Source organism: Phaethon aethereus, assembly GCF_964289735.1.
Source record: "Phaethon aethereus genome assembly, chromosome: 26".
Taxonomy (NCBI): Eukaryota; Metazoa; Chordata; class Aves; order Phaethontiformes; family Phaethontidae; genus Phaethon; species Phaethon aethereus.
In genome coordinates, this window is record NC_138602.1 from 1,035,405 (window position 1) to 1,055,043 (window position 19,639).

The 19,639-nt window shown below is 61.2% G+C and overlaps 1 protein-coding gene across 1 annotated transcript; it reads right to left on the reverse strand.

The window, feature by feature from the left end:
• Nucleotides 1-2,612: 2,612 nt before the first annotated feature.
• On the reverse strand, nucleotides 2,613-18,888 carry LOC309413689 (unconventional myosin-Vb-like; the record flags this gene model as incomplete). The annotated part of the gene is made up of 36 exons (XM_082010884.1): nucleotides 2,613-2,771; nucleotides 2,867-2,947; nucleotides 3,117-3,291; nucleotides 3,372-3,645; nucleotides 4,093-4,243; nucleotides 4,433-4,609; nucleotides 4,777-4,949; nucleotides 5,121-5,276; nucleotides 5,500-5,593; nucleotides 5,781-5,967; nucleotides 6,895-6,992; nucleotides 7,075-7,302; nucleotides 7,813-7,958; nucleotides 8,102-8,195; nucleotides 8,364-8,573; nucleotides 9,334-9,573; nucleotides 9,665-9,821; nucleotides 9,983-10,194; nucleotides 10,428-10,539; nucleotides 10,621-10,707; nucleotides 10,863-10,960; nucleotides 11,107-11,256; nucleotides 11,846-11,929; nucleotides 12,352-12,474; nucleotides 12,556-12,696; nucleotides 12,997-13,078; nucleotides 13,283-13,548; nucleotides 13,662-13,774; nucleotides 13,976-14,083; nucleotides 14,242-14,323; nucleotides 14,554-14,694; nucleotides 14,896-15,052; nucleotides 15,186-15,330; nucleotides 15,440-15,602; nucleotides 16,030-16,140; nucleotides 18,862-18,888. The coding sequence occupies 36 exons, from the start codon at nucleotides 18,886-18,888 to the stop codon at nucleotides 2,613-2,615; spliced, it is 5,202 nt and encodes a 1,733-aa protein (XP_081867010.1).
• Between the last annotated feature and the right edge of the window lie 751 nt (nucleotides 18,889-19,639).

Consider the following 19,639-nt stretch of genomic DNA (forward strand, 5'->3'; position numbering starts at 1 on the left):
TTGCATTTGATGAACCCCAAGATGGGGTTTGCCCTCTTGGCTGCCCGGGCACACTGCTGCTGACCAGCACCCATGAGTCCCTTTCCGCAGGGCTGCTCTCCAGCCACCCCTCTCCCCCTTTAGACTTGTGCCCAGCATTAATCCCTCCCAAGGGCAGAAAAGGGCACTTGGACTAGTTCAGTTTCATGCCACTGATGAATGCCCAATGCCCCAATCTGTCTAGATCCCTCTGCAAGGCCTCAACAGCGCTGCCCAGTTTGGGACAGTCAGCAAGCTTGCTCATGGGGTGTTCAGTTCCTGCATCTGGTCATGGATCAAAATACGGAAGAGCTCTGGCACTAGGATGGAGCCCTGAGGAACACCACCAGTGACCACTCACCAGCCAGACATGGCCCCATTCACCACAACCCTTTGAGTTCTGCCGTCCAGCCAGTGCTTCACCCAGGGCACTGTAAACCTGCTTATCCCACAGCTGGACATCTGGCCCAGAAGAATGCTGTAAGGGACAGTTTCTTCCTAAAATCCAGAAAAATGACATTCACCACCTTCCCTTCATTCACTGAGTGGGTGAACTCATCACAGAAGGATATCAAATTAGTTCAACAGGACCTGCCCTTGGTGAACCCATGTTGACTGAGCCTGGTGATTGCATTATTCTTTACATGTCTTCCAGTAGCAGCCAGTATGAACTTCTTCCGGGAACTGATGTTAGACTAACAAGTGTGTAGTTTCCTAGGTCCTTCTTCACATCCTTCTTATAAATTAGAGTAGCATTAGATAGCTTCCAATCAGCAGGGACCTCCCCAAACTCCCAAGACTCAGAATCACAGAATCATTAAGGTTGAAAAAGACCTTTAAGATCATCAAGTCCAACCATCAATCCAACACCACCATGCCCACTAAACCATGTCCTCAGGCACCATGTCTATATGTTTTTTGAACACCTCCAGTGATGGTGACTCCACCACTTCCCTGGGCAGCCTGTTACAATGCTTGACCACTTCTTCAGTAAAGAATTTTTTCCTAATATCCAATCTAAACCACCCTTGGCACAACTTCTGGTAGATGATAGAGAGAGGGTCCTGCTGTAACATCCACTCTCTTCTTCAGTACTCCGGGGCAAACACCATCAGGCCCCACAGACTTTATACAAAGCATACGCATCATTTAGGTTAGAAAAGACCCTTAAGATCAAGTCCAAGTGCTAGTCCAATGTTTTCTTTGGACCTCTTCTTGCTATTAACATACTTAAAGCTTTTCTTGTTATCCAGTATATCACCAGCCTGTTTCAGCTCTAACTGAGCTTTGGCCTTGTGTGTCTTCTCTCTGCATACATGAACCACGGCTCTGTCATCTTTCTGCAAAGCTTGACTTTGCTTCCAGAGATTGTACAAATCGTTTTTCCTCTGGAGCTCCACCAGGAGTTCCCTGTTCAGCCAAGCCCGTCTTCTGCCCCACTCGCTTGGCTTCTGACACAGGGGAAGTGCCTGCTCCTGAGCTTCTCAAAAGGTGCTTCTTAAAGATTGACCAGCACTTGCCAACTCCTGAACCCTCAAAACCAGATTTTGAGGGGACTGTGCTAAGTACCTCCTTGAATAGCATAACATTTGCTCTCTTGAACTGCAGGGGAGCAGCTCTGCTGACCTTTTTTCACATTACACTGGCAATTTTAAACTCAACTCTTTCATGATGACTGTGGCCAAGACCATGCCATCTCCCACAAGTTCTTCTCCATTCACAACTAACAAGTCTAGGAGGGCTTCTTTCCTACTTGGCTCTGAGAACTGTTGACAAGAAGTTCTCTCCCACCAACTTCAGGAATGTCTCAGACCTGCTTGTCACAGCAGTATGCTATTCCCAGCTGATGTCTGCGAAGTTGAACTCCACCATAAGGACAAGGGGCTATCCACCCAGAGTTTTCTCCTAATTGCCTGTGGAATAACTCACCAGTGCTTTGCCAGAGCCTGTGTAGGACGCTGCTACCCTCCAGAGAGCCTCAGGGACCTCTGTGGGCCCAGCTGCCCTTCTGGAGCAAACTGGAAGAAGGCAGGTTTAGGTTGGAGTTAAGGAAGAAGTGTCTTACAATGAAGGTGTTGAGACTCAGGAACAGGTTGCCCAGTGAACTTGTGGAACACCGTCACTGGAAGCATTCAAAGTCAGGTTGGATGGGGCTTTGAACAACATTATCTAGTGAAAGATGTCCCAGCCACCTGCAAAAGGAAGGAACTAGATGATCTTTAAAGGTCGTCTCCAACCCAAACCATTCCATAATTTATGAAAAGCACCAAGAATGCCGCAGTGATGGTCCTCAGGCTCCCTCACACCACTCTGCAATCAGTGCACCCATTCCAGACAGCCTCAGACTTCAAAAGTTATCTGCAAAGACTTTTATTAGCTTCAAAGGATTAAAAAGTGGCCAAACCCCCCAGCACAGGACTGCCACAGGCCCTGGCTGTGCTACAAACAAGGCACCTCAGTTTCAATAAATAAACAGCTTCCCAGAAGAACAGTACACATAAGAAGTGCTGCACCCCCAGTCTTCATGGCCTTCCTACACATCAGGAGGTCCGGACAACCTTCACTGGGCCACTGGCCCAGGGCCAGACCTGGGCTCAGAGGTGGACAAGGAAGGCCAGGTTGAGGGCATCAGGGATGCAGAGCTCATCCAGGTGGAGGGGGGAGGCAGTGAAGGGCAGGTGTACAGGGAAGAGGTGGCTGGTGTCCACCAGGAGCTGGCTGGGTCCCTCTCCATACTGGTCCTGCAGCTGCTTCTGCAGAGACAGTTTTCATCATCTAGGGCTGCCCCAGTGAGGGGGCCCACATGGGACAGACGCCCCCACAGCACTGGACCCCAGGTCCTGCTTACCTCGACACTGCTGATGAAGCTGGGGCTGATACGCTCCTCCAGCCCGACAGCCGGGGTGTAAGCCCGGAGGATCTTCACAACCTGGAGGAGATGGCGGGGACCATGAAGAGGGAAGGGCTGGGCACATCCAGACACTTCTGGGTATGGGGTGGTCCCCACCCCAGTGCATCCCTGGTGCGCCCAGGGAGGCCAAGGACCCCCAGGATAGGATAAGTGGCCAGCAGGCAGCAAGCCCCAACCCTGCCGGTACCTGCTGGGGTGACAGCACTGTGCACAGGCTGCAGAGAGCTCCAGCGTCCTCCTCCGTCACCTTCTTCACCTGCAGCAGCTGGGCAGCCTGGACCAGGGGCTCCAGCACCTCGCGGGCTCCACTCTGCTGCAGCCCCTCTGCCCGCAGCCACTGCTCCAGCTGGCTGATGTTGTACCTGCCAGAGAGATTGGGTCAGAGGGAGGCACGGCGTGTGCCCCAGCTCCCCCAGGTACACCCATCCCGCATGGGACTGACCTGAGCTGGATGCCACGGCTCCAGGAGCACGTGTCCTTTCTCAGCAGCAGGTAGTTGAGGGTGGTGCCGCTGACGAGGAAGAGGAGCTGGCGCAGGGCCTGGTGCCCCACACTGGGGGCCAGCCCATGGCGGTCCAGTGCTGCACGGAAGGAGCCCAGCTGCTGCAGCAGCTCGGGCAGCGTGTGTGCAGGGGCTGCTGAGGACCGATGGTGGCCAGGAGGGCAGGAGGAGGAGGATAAGCCCTGTATGGGCTCACTCTCCAGCATTGCGGCAACTAAAGGGTAGAAGAGGCTCGTCATAATACGGCAGAGACCCTGCGTTGAGCCTCAAGCAGCCAGTGTGCTGCTTCTTGGCTCCGCGTCCCAGTTGGGGATGCAGTGGACAATGACACCTCCACGATAGCTGGCCCAGGCTAGCCCAGGGGCTGGCCCTGCTTCACAAGGCTGCAAAGCGGGGCACAGGGGAATAGAGCTCCCCATGGATGCAGCCCAAGGTCCCCAGGGTGCTGAGCCCACTTTAGCTCCCCAACCACCTCCTCCAAGCCAGGACGCTTGAGCAGCAGATGGTCCCTCATGGAAGGGACCCCCCTGGTTCAGAGCCCACCTTCACCCTCTGGGTGCAGCCTGCAGGACAGAGCAGGCAGGTCACAGCTGAGCGCAGCGCTCCCTCCCTGAACCGGCATCCCGCGAGCGCCCCGCAGACCCCCCAAGCCAGGCCGTACCAATCATGGGTTTGAGGCGCTTCTCGGCAGTGCGGATGAGCTGCTGGTAGAGCTGCACAGCCAGGGCACCCAGGCTGTGGCAGGAGCTCTGGGGGTCCACGTTCTGCAGGCGATGCTCGTTCTGCCGTGCCGTGTTGCCGTGCCAGTAGCTCTGCGGGCACAGGCTGGGTCAGAGCCAGCAGTACCAGGGGACGCAGCTGCGTCCCCAAGTAAGCATGGAGCAGCGTCAGCCCAGCACAGCCCTGCCTACTTGGGTCGGGGGAAAAGAGGACGCAGCGGCAGGTGGGGACAAGCCCTGTACCCAGTCAGCTCCCACCCTACCCCTGCAGCCCAGCCCTACCTCATCCTGGCCGTACTGGCGCAGGCAGTTCAGGAGCCGGCAGGTGTTGGCAAGCCAGAGTGCCACCACGTCAAAGTCATCACCGTGCTTCTGCAGGAGGGAGCAGAGCGCACTGGGGTCAGCTCCAGCCGCCACAGCAGCAAGCCCTTGTGCCCCGCGGTAGCTCCGTGATGAGGGCTGTGGGGGTGCAGAGCCGTCAGACCCTCTCACAGGAGCCCTGTGCAGCACCCAAGGACACCCCTCATCTCAGGAGGGGCTCGGGCTGGATGCTGCAGTGAGGCATACGCAGGTGCCCCAGGGCCACGCTCGCCTTGGCCAGGGAAGCTCCTGCACCTCAGCCCAACCTGCACCCCCAAGCCCAGCACCTTCATGACCCTTTTGATGGCATCGACGGCTGCATCCAGGAGCGAGCGGGCCCGCGGCTCGTCGCAGCAGTGGTCTGCGTGCCGGAAGCACAGGAAGAGGACGTAGGCTGGCAGGTCTGGGAGCGCCCCAGGGCTGCTCTGTGGTTTGTAGTCTGCAGGGGAAAGCAGGACAGTTGGGATCCAGGCAGCTATGGAAAGCTGGTCCTGAGCCAGGCAGGATGCTGCCCCAGCATCACTGAAGGAATGAGCTCACACAGAGGCTGCCAAGAAACCCTATCAAGGACCAAGCTAGGGTAAGGAGTCCCCATCTCCCCAAACCCTACCTGTGATGATGGCCTTGATAATGCGCCCTTTGTCCTCCATCCTCCATGCTAGCATGGCCTGGGACAGCCCAGCCGGGGACAGGACCGTGGTGGACCGGGACAGGATGACAGAGGATGCTGCCAACTCATGCACTGGCCTGACAGCTTCTCTCTTCACTGGGGGAAGAGGATCACAGGTCATATCCTGCTGTGTCCTGGGCTGTGGGACCCAGATCTGGTCCCCTCAGCTCAGTCCAAGCAGATGCTCCCCAGCATCTGTTTGGGGGGGGGACGGGGGGGGACGGGGACAGGATGACATGACAACATGACTCTGCTCCCTGTGTCGAGGCTGGGTGACCCTCCAGCCATCCCCATGCCTCTCCCCCATACAGGCACTTACCTGAAAGCTCCTGGATCTGCTTTGCATAGGCTCTCAGCTGCTTCTGGAGCTTCAGTGTGGTCCTCTCCTGCTTCTCCAGCTTCTGGGTCAGCTCCTGGGCAGGAACAGACCTGGCAGAGCTCAGCTGAACACACCCACCAGCACCCACCAAGGGGGGCAGAGCTGGGGGGATGCAGCAGGGTCCCCCATATTGCTCCCTAAGGGTCTGCTGCAGCTCACCACAGGGCAAGGGGGTGTAAGCCAGCCCCAAACCCGGTCCTGCCCACCCTCACACCCCTTACCCAGTTCTCCTCCTTGAGCCGCAGGATGTGGTGCTGCAGCCCCTCCTGCCCCTGGTGCTGCTGCAGGTCCTGGATGAGCGCTGCCTGCTGCTGGCTCAGCTGCTTGAGCGAGCAGATGTCAAGGTGCAGCCCTTCTACCTCCTCCTCGTGCTGCTGCTTCTCCTCCCGCAGCTGACTTGCCAGCAGCCTGCACACAGGCACCCGGGAAAACTGAGGCACCAGCCTCCTTCAGCTGCCACTCCTCAGCAGCCGCCCCAAGGGATGGGGTGTATTTCTCCTCTGAAGTCTCAGAGCTGGGAACTCTCCCCCTGCCCCGGCACCCTAGGGAGAGCACGGACCCAGGCGTGCCAACAGAGCATCTCCACTCCCGCCGCACTGAGCCTCGAGCACACACAGCCCAGGACCAAGGCACCAGCCCTGCCCTCTTAGGAGGCTCCTGTTGAGCGCAGGGCACCCAGTCTGCTCGCGTGGTGGGTGTGCCTGTGCTCAGAGCAAGGTGGGTGCTCCAGGCCCGCTAGAGCGAAGGGAAGGAGAGCCGGGGCCACCCCCCAGCCAGCTGCGCGGCGAGGGACAGGCTGCCCTTGCTCTCCCAGCCCAGCTGGGGCCGTGGTGCCAACAGCGTGTGAGGGGGTGGCTACTTATGGAATCATTTAGGTTGGAAAAGACTTTCAAGATCGAGTCCAACCGTTAACCCAGCACCGCCATGTCCCTAAACACCGCATCTACAGTTTTCCAAGTGCCTCCAGGGCTGGTGACTCGTCCACTTCCCTGGGCAGCCTGTTCCAGTGCTTGACAACCCTTTTGGTGAAGAAATTTTTCCTAATATCCAGTATAAACCTCCCCAGGCGCAACTTGAGGCCATTTCCTCTTGTCCTGTTGCTTGTTACTTGGGACAAGAGACCAACACGCACCTCACCACAACCCCCTCTCAGGTAGCCGTAGAGTGCGATGAGGGCTCCCCTGAGAGGTCTCTCCTGCTTCGAAGAGGATTTGCAGCTGCATGCTGTGGTGCTGGGCAGCTGCAACCCAGCCCGTGGCTGGCTAAAACACCGGGCAAAGCCCCAGCAGCAGCATGGATCCAGCAGCCCGTTGTGGGGAAACCCGCCTCACGCACCTATTGGCGACCTGTACTGCATCATACGCGTGCTTCAAGTCATCATCCGCTGCAACCTTCTCGGGGCTCCTGCCCAGCCCCAGCATCTCAGCTATGTTCTGCAGGGAGAGGAGCGCAGGGTGAGGCCAGCCCTGCTGGCCTGGCTCTGGCCGCGCTCACGGCAGCGGCGCAGGGACTCACCCTGCGCTTGAGGAAGTCCAACGGTTTCCTCTCCTCCAGCTCCACAGGGGCCTTGGACCGCCGCAGCTCATCTCGGGTCCGGGCCAGCTCTTCATTGGCAGCATTGAGCTGCCCCAGGAGGAGAAAGTATGCCTTCTCGAAAGGCTCCTGGCCCATCCCGCCGTTCAGCAGCGCCTCACCGCCGGGCTGTGGCCCCTCTGGCACCGGCTGCCAGCGCTCCTCCGGCCCCTGGGCGTGGAGACAGGCTTCAGCACAGCAGCCAGTGCTGGGCACCAGCAGCCAGCTCCCTGATGGGACCACCTCCCGGCCAGGAGCCCCAGGGCACAGCCATCCCCATAGGGACCATCCACCTGTCACCCCCAACCCCTGTCCCCACCAGTGTCACCACTAGCCTCAGCCGGCTGGTCGGAGCCATCTCGGGAGGGAGCTGTGGACAGGGAGGACAAGTAGCTGCTCTCGGAGCCCAAGAAGCTCTCTGACGAAGGGGACCGTCTCAAGGTGCTTTGCTGAGTGGGGAGAGAAGGACAAGGTCGTTCCCCCGCACCTCAAGTGCCCGCTGGCGCACCAGCTAGAGCAGAGCAGCGATAGCCTCGGGAGGACACCGCAGCTTGGGCATCCACCAGCACGTGAGCTGGGGAGCCCGCTTCTCCCACAGAGGGTGCCCTGGACCGGCCGGTGCTGCCTACTCCCCGCAGGGAGCGAGGGAGAGGATGCCCCTGCATCCTGCCAGCCCCTCACCCTGTGGAAGGCCACCTCATCCCGCAGGTTCTCATAGCCCTGCTCCAGGCGGGCATACTCCTGCACCAGGCTCTGGTAGCGCGCCCGCTCCTCCTCCAGCTCCTGCAGCAGTCCCTGGCTCTCCCGCGTGGCACGCCGGTGCTGCTCTGTGGGGACAGACACAGCAGGGAGTGGGAACGGGCAAAGCCAGGACCCTCCTGGGAGGGGACATGCAGGAACACATCAAGCCTGCAGGACCAGTCCATACTGGACTGGGAATGGGAAGAGGGGACTGGAGGATCCCTCTTACCTTCCAGATCCTGCGACTGCTCCAACGTGCGCTGGATCAGGGCATCCCTCTCCTCCCCCAGCTGCAGCTTCATGGCTTCCACCTCCGCCAAGCGCTGCAGGAAAGCGGAGGGGCAGGTACAGCTAGAGCCCTGTCCCGGGCCAGCCCCGGCTGCCGGAGGTCTCCTCCCGGGACCACGCCATGGCAGGAAGCACAGCATACTGCCAGGTCCCTGGGGAGCCCCATGGAGACCCAGCAGAGCAAGAGCATCCCCCAGACAGACCTGCCTGAGTTCCTCTACTTCCTGACCCAGGCGGCTCTTCATGCTGTGCCTCTCCAGCTCGGCCAGCCGCTCCTGCAGCTGCTGGACCTGGGCGTCACGGGCTGCATCCTCGCGCAGCTGCTGCATCTCAGCCCGCAGGCGCTGCACCTCCTCAGCGTGGGCAGCGTTCAGCCCCGAGAGCTGCTCTGCCAAGCGCTGCTTCTCCTGGGCCTTGGGCCAATGGACGGGGCACATCAGGCACGTGGCCGGGAACACACGTCTCCCATCATGGCCAGGCATATTCAGGCTGCCCTTCTGCCACGAGCCTGGATACTCCATTTCCCACCCATCTGTTTGGAGCCCTGAGCCTCCCATATCACCTCAAGCAAAGTTCGGGCCCAGGAGAGCAGCTCTCCGTGACGTGCCATCCCACATGGAGCCATGCATGAGCTTCGCCATGGCTTTACAGCCCGAAACCCACCTCCTGATCAGCCCCAATGGAAGGGCTTTACGTGCTTCCCCCAGCCCCCAGAGACAGGATCACACCCTCCCCCTCCACAGACACCCCCTGAGAGGGAGTGCCGACAGCCAGAGCAGAGACGCTCACCCGCATGGCGACGGCGGGTGCTGCCAACAGGGTGTGGTGCGAGAACGTGCCATGCCAGAACTGTTCCCAGCACATCAAACTGTGCTGCAAGGCTGCACCCAACCAAGCACCCAGGAGGGTGCCCAGCCCAGCCCCAGGGCCACCAGCCCCACATCCATAGGGAGCACTGAAAACCCAGGAATGGGACCCAGATGCACAGCTACTGCCTGGGGACAGGTCAGGCGGGGTCAGCTCCGTGGGGTCAGCTCCCACCCCAGGGCTGGGAGAGGACCGAAGACAAGGGCAGGCATGGTTTTGGCTGCACAGGAACTGGTAAGAAGCGGTCAGCAAAAAGCAGCTGCCCCCATGCCCTGAGACCCACGAAGGGCTGAAGCCAGCACCTACCTGCTCATCCAGCCTGCACTGCAGCTGTATCACCTTGATCTCCATGCCCTTGTGCAGCTGCTTGTAGTGCTCAACCGAGCGTGCCTCGACACGCAGCCGCCGCAGCTCCCGGCAGGCCCGCGCCCGGCGGTAGCAGCACTGCAGGTAGATGATGGCCCCACGCAGGCGGGTGTAGCGGGTCCGGGCCAGCCAGCCCCTGACAGCAGCCTGGATCACCACGGCTTTCTGGTGCCGCACCATCTGTGGCAGGAGGCATGGGGCAGTGGCACCACCGGTGGCACAGCCCCCCCCAGGTAGGATCAGGGCACCCGCTGCCCTGCCAGGCTCCTACCTGTCGGTAAAGGCGCCGGGCAAACGTGCCCCGGGCAAAGGCTTGGATGGTGATGGCAGCCTGGCGCACGCGCAGGAAGGAGCGCCGGGCCAGAACCATCCTCAGGGTCTTCTGCAGCATCACTGCAGCCCGGGTCCTTCGCAGCATCCTGGCAAAGCTGCAGGAGGGCAGAGGGGTGTCAGAGCCTGCAGCCCAGCCCACACCACAGGGACACGGAGGTCCAGCCCAGCCCAGAGCCAGCACAACTGCCAGCTCACCCCAAGGCTGAGCTCTGTCTCAGCTCATTGCAGCTCCCTCCAAGCCCCATCTCCCGCTCACCTCCGGGCCAGCATGCCCCGGGCATGGCGCTGCAGGCAGACTGCCGCGGCACGTGCCCGTCCAAAGCGCCTCCGTGCCAGCCAGCCCCGCAGGTGCCTCTGCAGCACGGTGCAGGCTGCCCTCAGCCGCCGGTACCACAGCTCCTCCAGGTAAGCCACTTGGCCAGCCCGGAAAAACACCTTGCTCTTCCCACACTGGTACTTGCTGGGGTCCTGTGTGCAAGGGTGGAGTCATTCCCAGGGACAAAGCATACCCCAACCAGGCTCCCCCAGGAGTGATGCTCCTCGTGACACTGATCTCTCCATCCAACCTCCCTGAAGGCAGAGTTCCTCCCCATCTCCCAGCTCACCTCTTTCTGTACCCCACTGGGCACCCACACATGGGGAGAAGCATCTGCAAGGGATACTCTGGCACCACAGCTGCACCCCCCAAGCAGGACCCTTACTTGGAGCAGTCTCTCAAGGGCAAGGCTGCAGATCTGCTTCTCATCAGTACCCATCAGCTCCTCTCTGCTCAGCAGAGCCCTGTACCTCTCTAAGAACTCCTGGTATGTCCACCTGTGGGGGACAGAGCGGGGTCAGAGGTGCTGTGGCTGGAAAGGGGGGAGTACCCAGGGTGCTGCTGAAGCAGGAGGGTACCTGGAGGGGTAGCCTGAGGCACTGATCCGGATGGTCTCCAGGACCCCGCAGGCTCGTAGCTGCTCCACTGCTCGCCTGGAGTCAAACCTGGGGCAAAGAGGGGCTGATCTAGAATGGCACCCAGTCAGCCAGCACGCTACAAGCTACGCAGGGCCAGGGCAAGAGGGACACAGGTTGGAGGGACAGCAGTGCCCCAGTGCCTCCAGCCCCATGCCCTTCAGCCTCCCTGGCCAGGCACTCACACAAAGGGCTGTTTGCCATCGTTGGGTTTGATGCAGCGGATGTAGTGTGGGGTGGTGCTGCCCAGCATCTCCATCAGCCGGTTCAGGGAGGCTTTGAACTGCAGAGGACAAGGCAAGTGTGGTCAGGGCCAGCAGGAACATCCTGGGGCTTTGGGGTTCCCCAGACCAGGACACCCATGGGTCCTCTCGGGGCTACCCCAGCCCCAGTTGTCTGGGCCAGCACACATTTTCCCCCACCTCATACCTGGCTGGAGATGGACTTCTTGCTCTTTTGGCTACTGGGCAGTGACCTGCGGCTGGGACGACCAGCCATCCTGGACCCGCTGGACCTGCGGGACTGCAGGGACATGGGGCCGTCCCCCTCTTCCAGGAAGAGCTCAGCGAGCAGGGCAGACTGCACAGAGCAGAGCTGTGAGAGCCAGGCAGACTGCAGCCAGCATCACCCAATATCCAGCGAACCATCACCACCAGGAGACACAGCCCCAAAGGACCACAGGTTCCACCGAGGCCAGCCCAGCGCACAGTCCTCTGCCCTGCTACAGCCCAGATGTGCCAGATCCAGCTGTGTTCCTGCCTGGTGATTCCCCCAGCAAAAACTGAGTGCAAGCCACGGGCACCTTCCCAGGTATGCTCAAGAGCCCTCCAAGATGTCCCTTACCTTCTGCCGGAGCCATGCAGCGTGGAAGGGAGAAGTGACAGCGTTACAGACCTGGAAGGAGCAGGACCCTCCAAGCCCTCTCAGCAGGGAGATGGCCAAGGTGTTCCCCAAGATGGCAAAGCCCAAAGCAGGGTGAGGAGCACCCACGTCTCAGGGCACCCTGACCGTGGCCAGCACTGCATGGGGATGTACCAGCAGGCAGATGGGGATTTACCCTGCATGGCTTATACCTCCTACACCATCAGTCCTTCCCAGCCCCGGGCTCCTGGGGCCACAAGCCGGCCAGGCTCTGCCCTGCACAGCCCCTACTCAGGGTGGCTCTCACCTTGCTGGCTCGCAGCAGCCCCACCAGCTCCTCGGGGACGGCATCCCTGTTCTTCTCGACGAACCCATCACACTGGTATTCCACCTGGCAGGAGACAAGGCAGAGCCATCAGCATTAGCCTGCAGCCTCTCAGACCACCTTGGTGTAGGGCTCTGCTCGGACACAGTCTGAGGCTTTTGGAAGAAGTCCTTGCAGGAGTCAGAGCTGGTGGTGGCCACACTGCCTAGCTCCTGCCCTGCTGCAAGGCTGTTGATGGGAACCATCCGAGCCAGTTTCCATATTTTTTACCCTCAGAGCGCTGCAGTCCAGCGCTTGCAGCAGCAGAGCCGGCAGGAGCCACTTCCCAGCCTGGGAGGGTGCAGGCAGCTGCCTCAGCCACTCGGGACAGCAGGAGGCTGCAGGAGCTGCCACCACCAGCTCCAGACAGGGCAGGCTGGGGGCCCGTTGGTGCAGAGCCGCTGCTGAGCCCTCCCCACCCGGGGCTGTACTGCCGCAGCCTTCCCTACCTTGCCGGCAAAGTGGCAGACAACAAAAGCATCCGTGGGTCTCTTGGGCTTCTGGAAGTGGGAGCTGCCGAGATGGGTCTGATAAAGCTTCTGTGCCCAACTCCCGTCACTGCCTTGGGGCATCTGAAAGGCAAATGGTTCAGAAGGGGCAGGGGAGGGGCTCTGGGTGGCCACCGCAGCCTGTTCCTGGCACCCCTTGCCCACCTTGCACTCCTCATTTAGTAGGTCCAGGATACCAAGCCGGCCCTCGATGAGCTCAATGCATGGCTGGTTGTCACAGAAGTCAATGAAGACCCAAGGGATCTCCTCAGTCACATACTCCTCCTGCTCCCGCTTGAAGACGTGCTGGAGGGCAGGGAGAGCAGAGCAGGACTGAGCCAAGAGGGGACAAAGGTGGCCAGCCACCAGGCAGGGGCTCGGTTTCCAAAAGACACCTGAGCAGCCCTTCTCCTGGAGCAGGAGCACTTTGGGAGAATGGAGGGGACCATGACCAGCTCCAGCAGCCTCCCAGAGCCCCGTGTTCACAGGGACTGAAGCACCAGCCACATTCAAGGCAGACCGCACCAAAAGTGTCAGCGCAGCAGCGACGCGCAGGGCCCACCCTCGCTAGCTCCCAGCAAGACGACACATACAGGTGACACCCACCAGGTTGAAGAGCTGCTGCAGCTTCTCATTGGCATAGTTGATGCAGAACTGCTCAAAGCTGTTGAGCTCAAACATCTCAAACCTGCAGGCAGCAGAGACCTGCCTGAGGCAGCTGCCAGGCACAGCCACCCCAGCCAGCCACAAGCTCCAGGCACAGGCACCCAACTGGCCCCACCGCAGGGACGGGTGCTGCCCCCATGTCCCAGCTGCAGACCCACAGCCACAGCTGATGCAGGAGCAGGACCATGCTCTTCCAGGTAGCCCAGGAGAGGGAAGCTGCTCTTACCCATAGATGTCCAGGATGCCAATGGAGGTACGGTGGCCCTCCAGTGACCGCAGGGAACGGTTGACCCTGCTCACCATCCACCTGAAGACCTGCCCATACATATACTTGGCCAGAGCATCCCGGGAGTCAAGTGCCTGCTGCCTGGAGAGGGGCTTCAGGTAGGTCTCACCAGCAGTGACCAGCTTGCGGTGGCAGAGCCAGCGCATCACCTGCGATGCCTCGACGCCCAGCAGCGTGCAGAAGAGCTCTAGGGCCTCATCGGCTGGCTGCAGAGGGACAGACCCTGTCACCGCGGTATGGCCGAGATGTGGCTCCTGCAGCCAGCACATCTCAGGAGCTGGTCTGGGACAAGGGTTGCAGGCAGCAAGCTCTTGCCCACCTCCACAGAGCAGCCATCCCCACGGCGGTCCCTCCCTCTGACCACGATGTTGCCCAGGTGCAGGATGGCCGCCAGGACGCTGAACAGCTCCAGCTGGTCGGCCTCCGGGACACCTGCGGGCACAGCGCAGGCGTGAGGGACTGCCCAGGCCCCCCCGCCCCGTGCTGGTCTGACCCCCGGCATCACACAATCCGGAGGGATGGGAATGACCAGCAGATAGCCAGGCTCCCCAGCACTCCCACACCATCGGGGCGAGGGCAGTGGGACAGCCGGCCCTGGGGACCAGCCCTGCCCACCCCCTCCCAGGACAGTACCCAGGAGCGAGAAGGCGTGCCGCGTGCGGTCCAAGTCAGCTGCGTCAGCCGTGCTCTGGGCAGCGGTGCACCGGCCCTGGCAGGTGTAGTGGAAGGACTCTGCCCCACCTGCGGGTGAGATGCGTCAGTGTGAACCAGCACAACCTGCCCCACGGGGCTCCCAACCGCCCTTATCTCATCCCGGGCGCCCATCAGCAGCAGAGCCTCCTCCGGCACCCAGCCAGCTGGGACGGGACGGCAGCAAGCTCCGCCGTGGGGGCACTCACAGAGAGCCAGGCCCCGGAGCTCCGGCAGGGTGGCCGAGGCACAGAGCTGGTAGAAGATGTGGTAGTTCCTTTCTGCTTTCGCCTGCGGATGAGCAAGAAAATCATCAAGAAGCCAGGTCACCTCGGGCCACCCAGCTCCCCTGCAGCAGTGCTGCAGCCCCAGATTTGGGGACAAGGGGCACATTCCCCTCTCCCAGCTCAACTCAGCAGCGCTGGGGTTGCTTCCCTGGGGGACACCCAGGAGAAGTGCCCTCCTGCTCCGAGGACTGGGCTCCCACTCAGCCCTGTCCCCACGCCACCCCTGAGACCCACCTGGAAGGTGACACGGGACTTCTCCAGCAGGTAGGTTTTGATGGTGGCCCCTGTGACACGTGCTTGGCTGAAGCCGATCTCGATGTACCTCCCAAAGCGGCTACTGTTGTCATTCCTGGTTGTCTTTGCATTCCCAAAGGCCTGGCGGGGAAGGAGGGCAGGAGGCTTTAGCTGGCTCCAGATCTCCAGGTGCTCTGGAGAAGTTCAGTCCCTGCCATGCATTTTACAGGGGGGACAGACCCCGCATCACATCAGGGGTACAGGCCGTGAGGAGCACGGGGAGAGCCTGCACGGACACCCCAGCTATCCCCACGCAGAACCCGGGGACCCAGCGGGACCCACCTCCATGACGGGGCTGGAGGCCAGCACCTTCTCCTCCATGCTGGAGTCACCTAGGCAGCCCCCGACGGCGGTGAAATATCTCATGGCATACTTGGCCGACGCAGTCTTCCCTGCGCCCGACTCACCACTGATGATGAGGGACTGGTTCTTCCCAAACCTGCCAGAGAGGGACGTGAGCTGCGCCAGCCCGTGGTCCAGCAGGACTGCTCTCCACAGACACGCCACGGTCCAGAGGGGGCTTCAGCCCTTCCTCACTGCAACCCTGGGGATGCCCCCACTGATGCTCTCACCTCACCATCTGCTTGTAGGCCTCCTCCGCCAAAGCAAAGATGTGGGGATCCATGTCCCCCATTTTGCGGCCGCTGTAGGCATAGATCACCTCCTCCTCATAGATGGGCAACGGCTCGTAGGGGTTGATAGCGACGAGGATGATCCCTGGAGAAAGAAGGCCATGCCAGGGGCGGGGGCAGCAGGGGCACCGGTCCCGCGGAGCCGCGGGGAAGTGGCGCAGGACAGGGAGCGGGAAGGTGTGTGCGGGGCTCACCGCAGTAGGTGTAGATGGCCTTGGCCTCCAGGAAGCGCCGGCGGAGCGAGTGCAGCACGGCCGGCTCATGCAGGTAGCTCAGGGCCACCAGGTCATCGGCATCCGAGAGGCAGTCGGGGTTGCAGAGAGGCGGCAGCTGGAACTCGATGGGGTAGGCCAGTGCCTGCGGGGATGGAGGTGGAGCGGGACAAGTGCTGAGCGGGGTCAGCCGGCCCTGCAAAGGCAGGACGGGTCTGTGGAGAGCAGCACAGCAGGAGGAATGCTGTCTGCAGGCCATGCTCGGGCTGTCAGTCACCCGGAATCACAGCCCAGCCAGCACGGTGAGCTGAGCTGGAGGCCTCGGGGAAGTCAGGCAGGAGCAGGCAGTCAGGAGACACAGGGCACAGTGAGCCAGACACAGCCGCAGTGGTCTGGGCTCCTGGTCTGGCACCAGACGGGACACATCCAGGCAATGTTTGAGCCTCTACGCACCCTGCTGAGGAGCCCAGACTGGTTTGGGGGTGCAGAGGTGAACGATCTCCCCTCTGGGGATGCCCAACCACATGGTAAGCACAGGAGGGATCCCCTGGGCTGCACAGCTCCAGCCTTACCGAGCCGTCTTCCAGACGGAGGTGGAGAATGGCATCTCCTTCCCTGTAGCCTCTGGTTATTTCTGCCACCCTCCAGACTTCAACAGAGTCAGGGATCCACACCCGGGCACCCTGCAGGGACACGGGAGGGAGGGGACCCCTGCAGAGAGCCACGGCCAAGAGAGAGGGAAAGCGTCTGGCCACCAGCCTCTGAACCAAGCGCCGCAGCCCTCCCCACGCTTCTCACTTTGGGCAGTCAGCCTGGTGCTCAGCATCACCGTAGTGGGGCAAGCCATGGGACCCAGCACCCTGCCAGGTGCCCCACGGCCCCTTGGCTGCTGCAGGCAGGGGTCTTACCCAGCCGCTCTCCAGACGTGTGGGAAGGCACCGACGCTGGAGCCCCGCTTCTCCCCAGCTCCGCTGCCCACCCCTTGCCCTCGGCATGGGGGGCTGTCTCTGCCCTAACCCGAGGATGCCATCACGCGCTGCTGCAGAGCAGCTTTCTGGAAATGCAGAGGATGCTGAACACCGGCATTTCCGAACTCCCAGCCTGCTGGGGATGCAGCCACGTAGTCTGGCTGGGCAGAGATACCAGGCTTGAAAGCAGATACATGCAGTCCGGATCCCCGGACTACGGAGTGGATCCAGACACCGTCACCAGCTCTGCAGACCCAGCTACAGGCTGCGGCACAGGGACACCAGTAAGAAAAAAAAATCACCCTGTGCCCTTTTCATCCCCCAAATTTGCAGCTCCCGGGGCCAGCCACAGTGGGCAGCCTCGTGCAAGGGACCAGCTGGCACCCATGGGACCAGTGCTCCCTGCCTGCTGGAGGCTGCTGCCAGCCTCAGTTTCCCCTCTGCAGAGGGCAGGTGCTGATGAAGTGGGAGCTCTGCAGCATGGTGAGCCCTGACTTCCCTCTGCACCCAGACCCGAGCATTAACACCTCCCTCACACCCCAAAAAAGCCTCTTTGGAGCCACGCCACAGCGAGGGGGATCCCACGCTCAGCGCAAGCGAAGCAGTGCAACACACAGTGGTAAAGAAATAAAAAAACTGGGACAAAAATAACCCCACCCTGAAAACCCTGCTGCAGGCACCCATCGCAAGAGGGTGAATCCCTGGCTCCAAGCTGGCACGGGGTGACCTGTGCTCCCGGGCCAGGGAACCGCAGCCCCCGCTTGCCCCCGCTTCTGGCTGGGGTGCCTGCAGCCCCACTCTGTGCCGAGCTGGCAGACGGGGTCTCGGCAGCTTCTGCCAGACAAGGGAACAGGGCTCCTTCCAGGAGGCCGGTGCCTCCTGCTGCTCTGAGCAGGCAGAGATGGGGCCATACTGCAAGCTTAAAAAGGGGGAGAAGAAAAATCTAACGGTTGCAGCTTTGCTCTCAGGCTGAGATGGGAATGTGTATTTGTTTCCACAAACTCCGGGAGCTATTGCACAGCAGCGACGGGGCTCGATCACGCTCCCATCCCAGCAGGCTGGAGCCAGCCTCCTGCTAGAAACCAGGGTCTGAAAAACCATCCTGGTTTCACTGATTTTGCAAATCTGGGGAACTTGGCTCGCAGCAAATGCTTCCAGGTCTGTAGTGTGCAAAGCACATGCGTTAATGCATCATTAAAGTTGATCAAACAAGCACTGAACAGGCTGGCAACCTGGGGAGAGGGAAGGAAGGGGCTGAACTTCGGGTTCAGGAGTCATGAAAAGATAGAACATCCGACTTTACAGTTGAAATAAAGAGTGCAGGAAGGGAATCGGGTTGCAGGGGCCGCTCGGCAGCGGAGCGGAGACGGGAAGCCATTATCTTTTATGAGCAGTTGCCACTGGGGGGAGCAAATATTGCACCTACAAATATGTACAGCTTCCCAGCAAGGACCTACCAGATTTCAGTCTGAAGTCGCAGCTGGACAAAAAGGCATCCCCGCCAGCTTGCCCCGCTCGCTCCTCGGCCACCGCCCAGCTCTCCTCCGAGGGGTTGTCAGGCTGGAGCAGGCACAAGCTGCAGAAGCTGGAAGGGAACCTCAGGGCTCCACGGGCCGCTTGGCTAAGTCAGTCTTGCGGCCGCTTCAATCCCAGCCTGGCTGGCAGTTTGGGACAAGGCAACCCACGGTGCCTTAGCTACAGAAACTCTCCTTGCTTTGCTCAGGTTGGCACCTCAATCACACCACGATGATGGATGCTGCACCTCTGATGAAACATTGGTACCCTCAGCCCTACAGGCTCATGTTGTACGTCCAGGCAGAAGGGACCGTGCGTGGGGGCTGCCCTACAGCTCTAACGATCATTTTTAATACACAGCAGCAAAAGAGAGAAGCAAGAGCCCGTCCTGCTGCCCGTGTGCAGCAGAAGCATTGACAGGCAGAGCTGGACCAAGGGCAGAGGGAAGAGGACGTGGGCCAGGATCCAGGGGATGAAGGCAGCCAGATGGGTGCAGGACAGATGGGTGTCCTCACAGCACCAGCCCCTTCTCACCTGTGCTGAGCACCCCGGTGAGGTGCTGCGCTTGCCAGGCCATGGGTCCCTGTGTGCCAGGGAGCCCTAGGAGCAGCCTAGCTGGGGTGCACCCACACAGGGCAAGCACCCCATGGCCAGACCCACAGCCGAGGCACCACCGGGCACCCCACACCCTGTGAGGTGCCACCGAGCTGGGCACCAGCAGGGAGGTGACCCAGAGGGACACGCAGGACACAGCACCTGCAGTCACCCAGGGTGCTGAGCCCCCCAGGGAGGCACGAGACCCCCCAGGTCTGCAACAAGCACCCCAGCCCCGATTTGCTTCACCCCCCCAGCGGCAGGGGAAGAAGCCCTTCCAGCTCCCTCTGCAGCACCCCGGAGTGGGACCCCCTCCCCCCTCCTCACCTGCACGTATGGGTTCCCCGCAGCCATACCGGCCCCCCCCACTGCTGCCGACACACCCGCGCGCTGCGCGCAGCCCCTTTATGGCCGCCAGTTGCCGCTAATTGGAGGGTGGGGGGGGTCACGGGTCCCCGCCCCACCCTACCTCCCGTTCCGCCCCACAGCCCCTCCCCGGGCCGGAGGAGGTCCTGGGGGGTGCCGGGACTGGTTCCCTCCGCGCTGCGGCACCCCAAGATCCCTCCCAGCTCGGGCACCCCCTGTGCAGGGCACCTCGAGACCCCCCACTCAGGACACCCCAAGAATCCCCATAAGGGGCACCCCAAAACCCCACTTGGGACATCCTGAGAAGCCTTATCTGGGGCACCTCTCCTCACCCAGGACCCTCCAAACTGCCCCACTACCTGAGACACCCCAAGAGCCCATCGGGGGCATTCAAAGACCCCTCCTACCTAGGACACCCCAAAACTACCGTCATCCAGGGCACCCTGGGCCCCCCTGGGCCCTGATCACGTGCACCCCGGGTCCTCCATCCAGGGCACTCCAAGCCCCAAATGCCACCGCAGCCCCGCAGCACAGGCCCCCGCTCCCCTCCTCACGGAGAAACTCTGGCGACAACGAAAACCTGTGGCCACAGCACCGAGGGTGTATTGACAGCCCTCCGTGGGTGCTGCTGCCCGTGGGTCCCTGTGGCCCACGGGTGCCACTGTGTCTGGGTCCTCACTGCCCACAGATGCCACCCTCTGTGGGTCCCTGCAGTCTGTAGGTGCCCCCCTCCACTGGT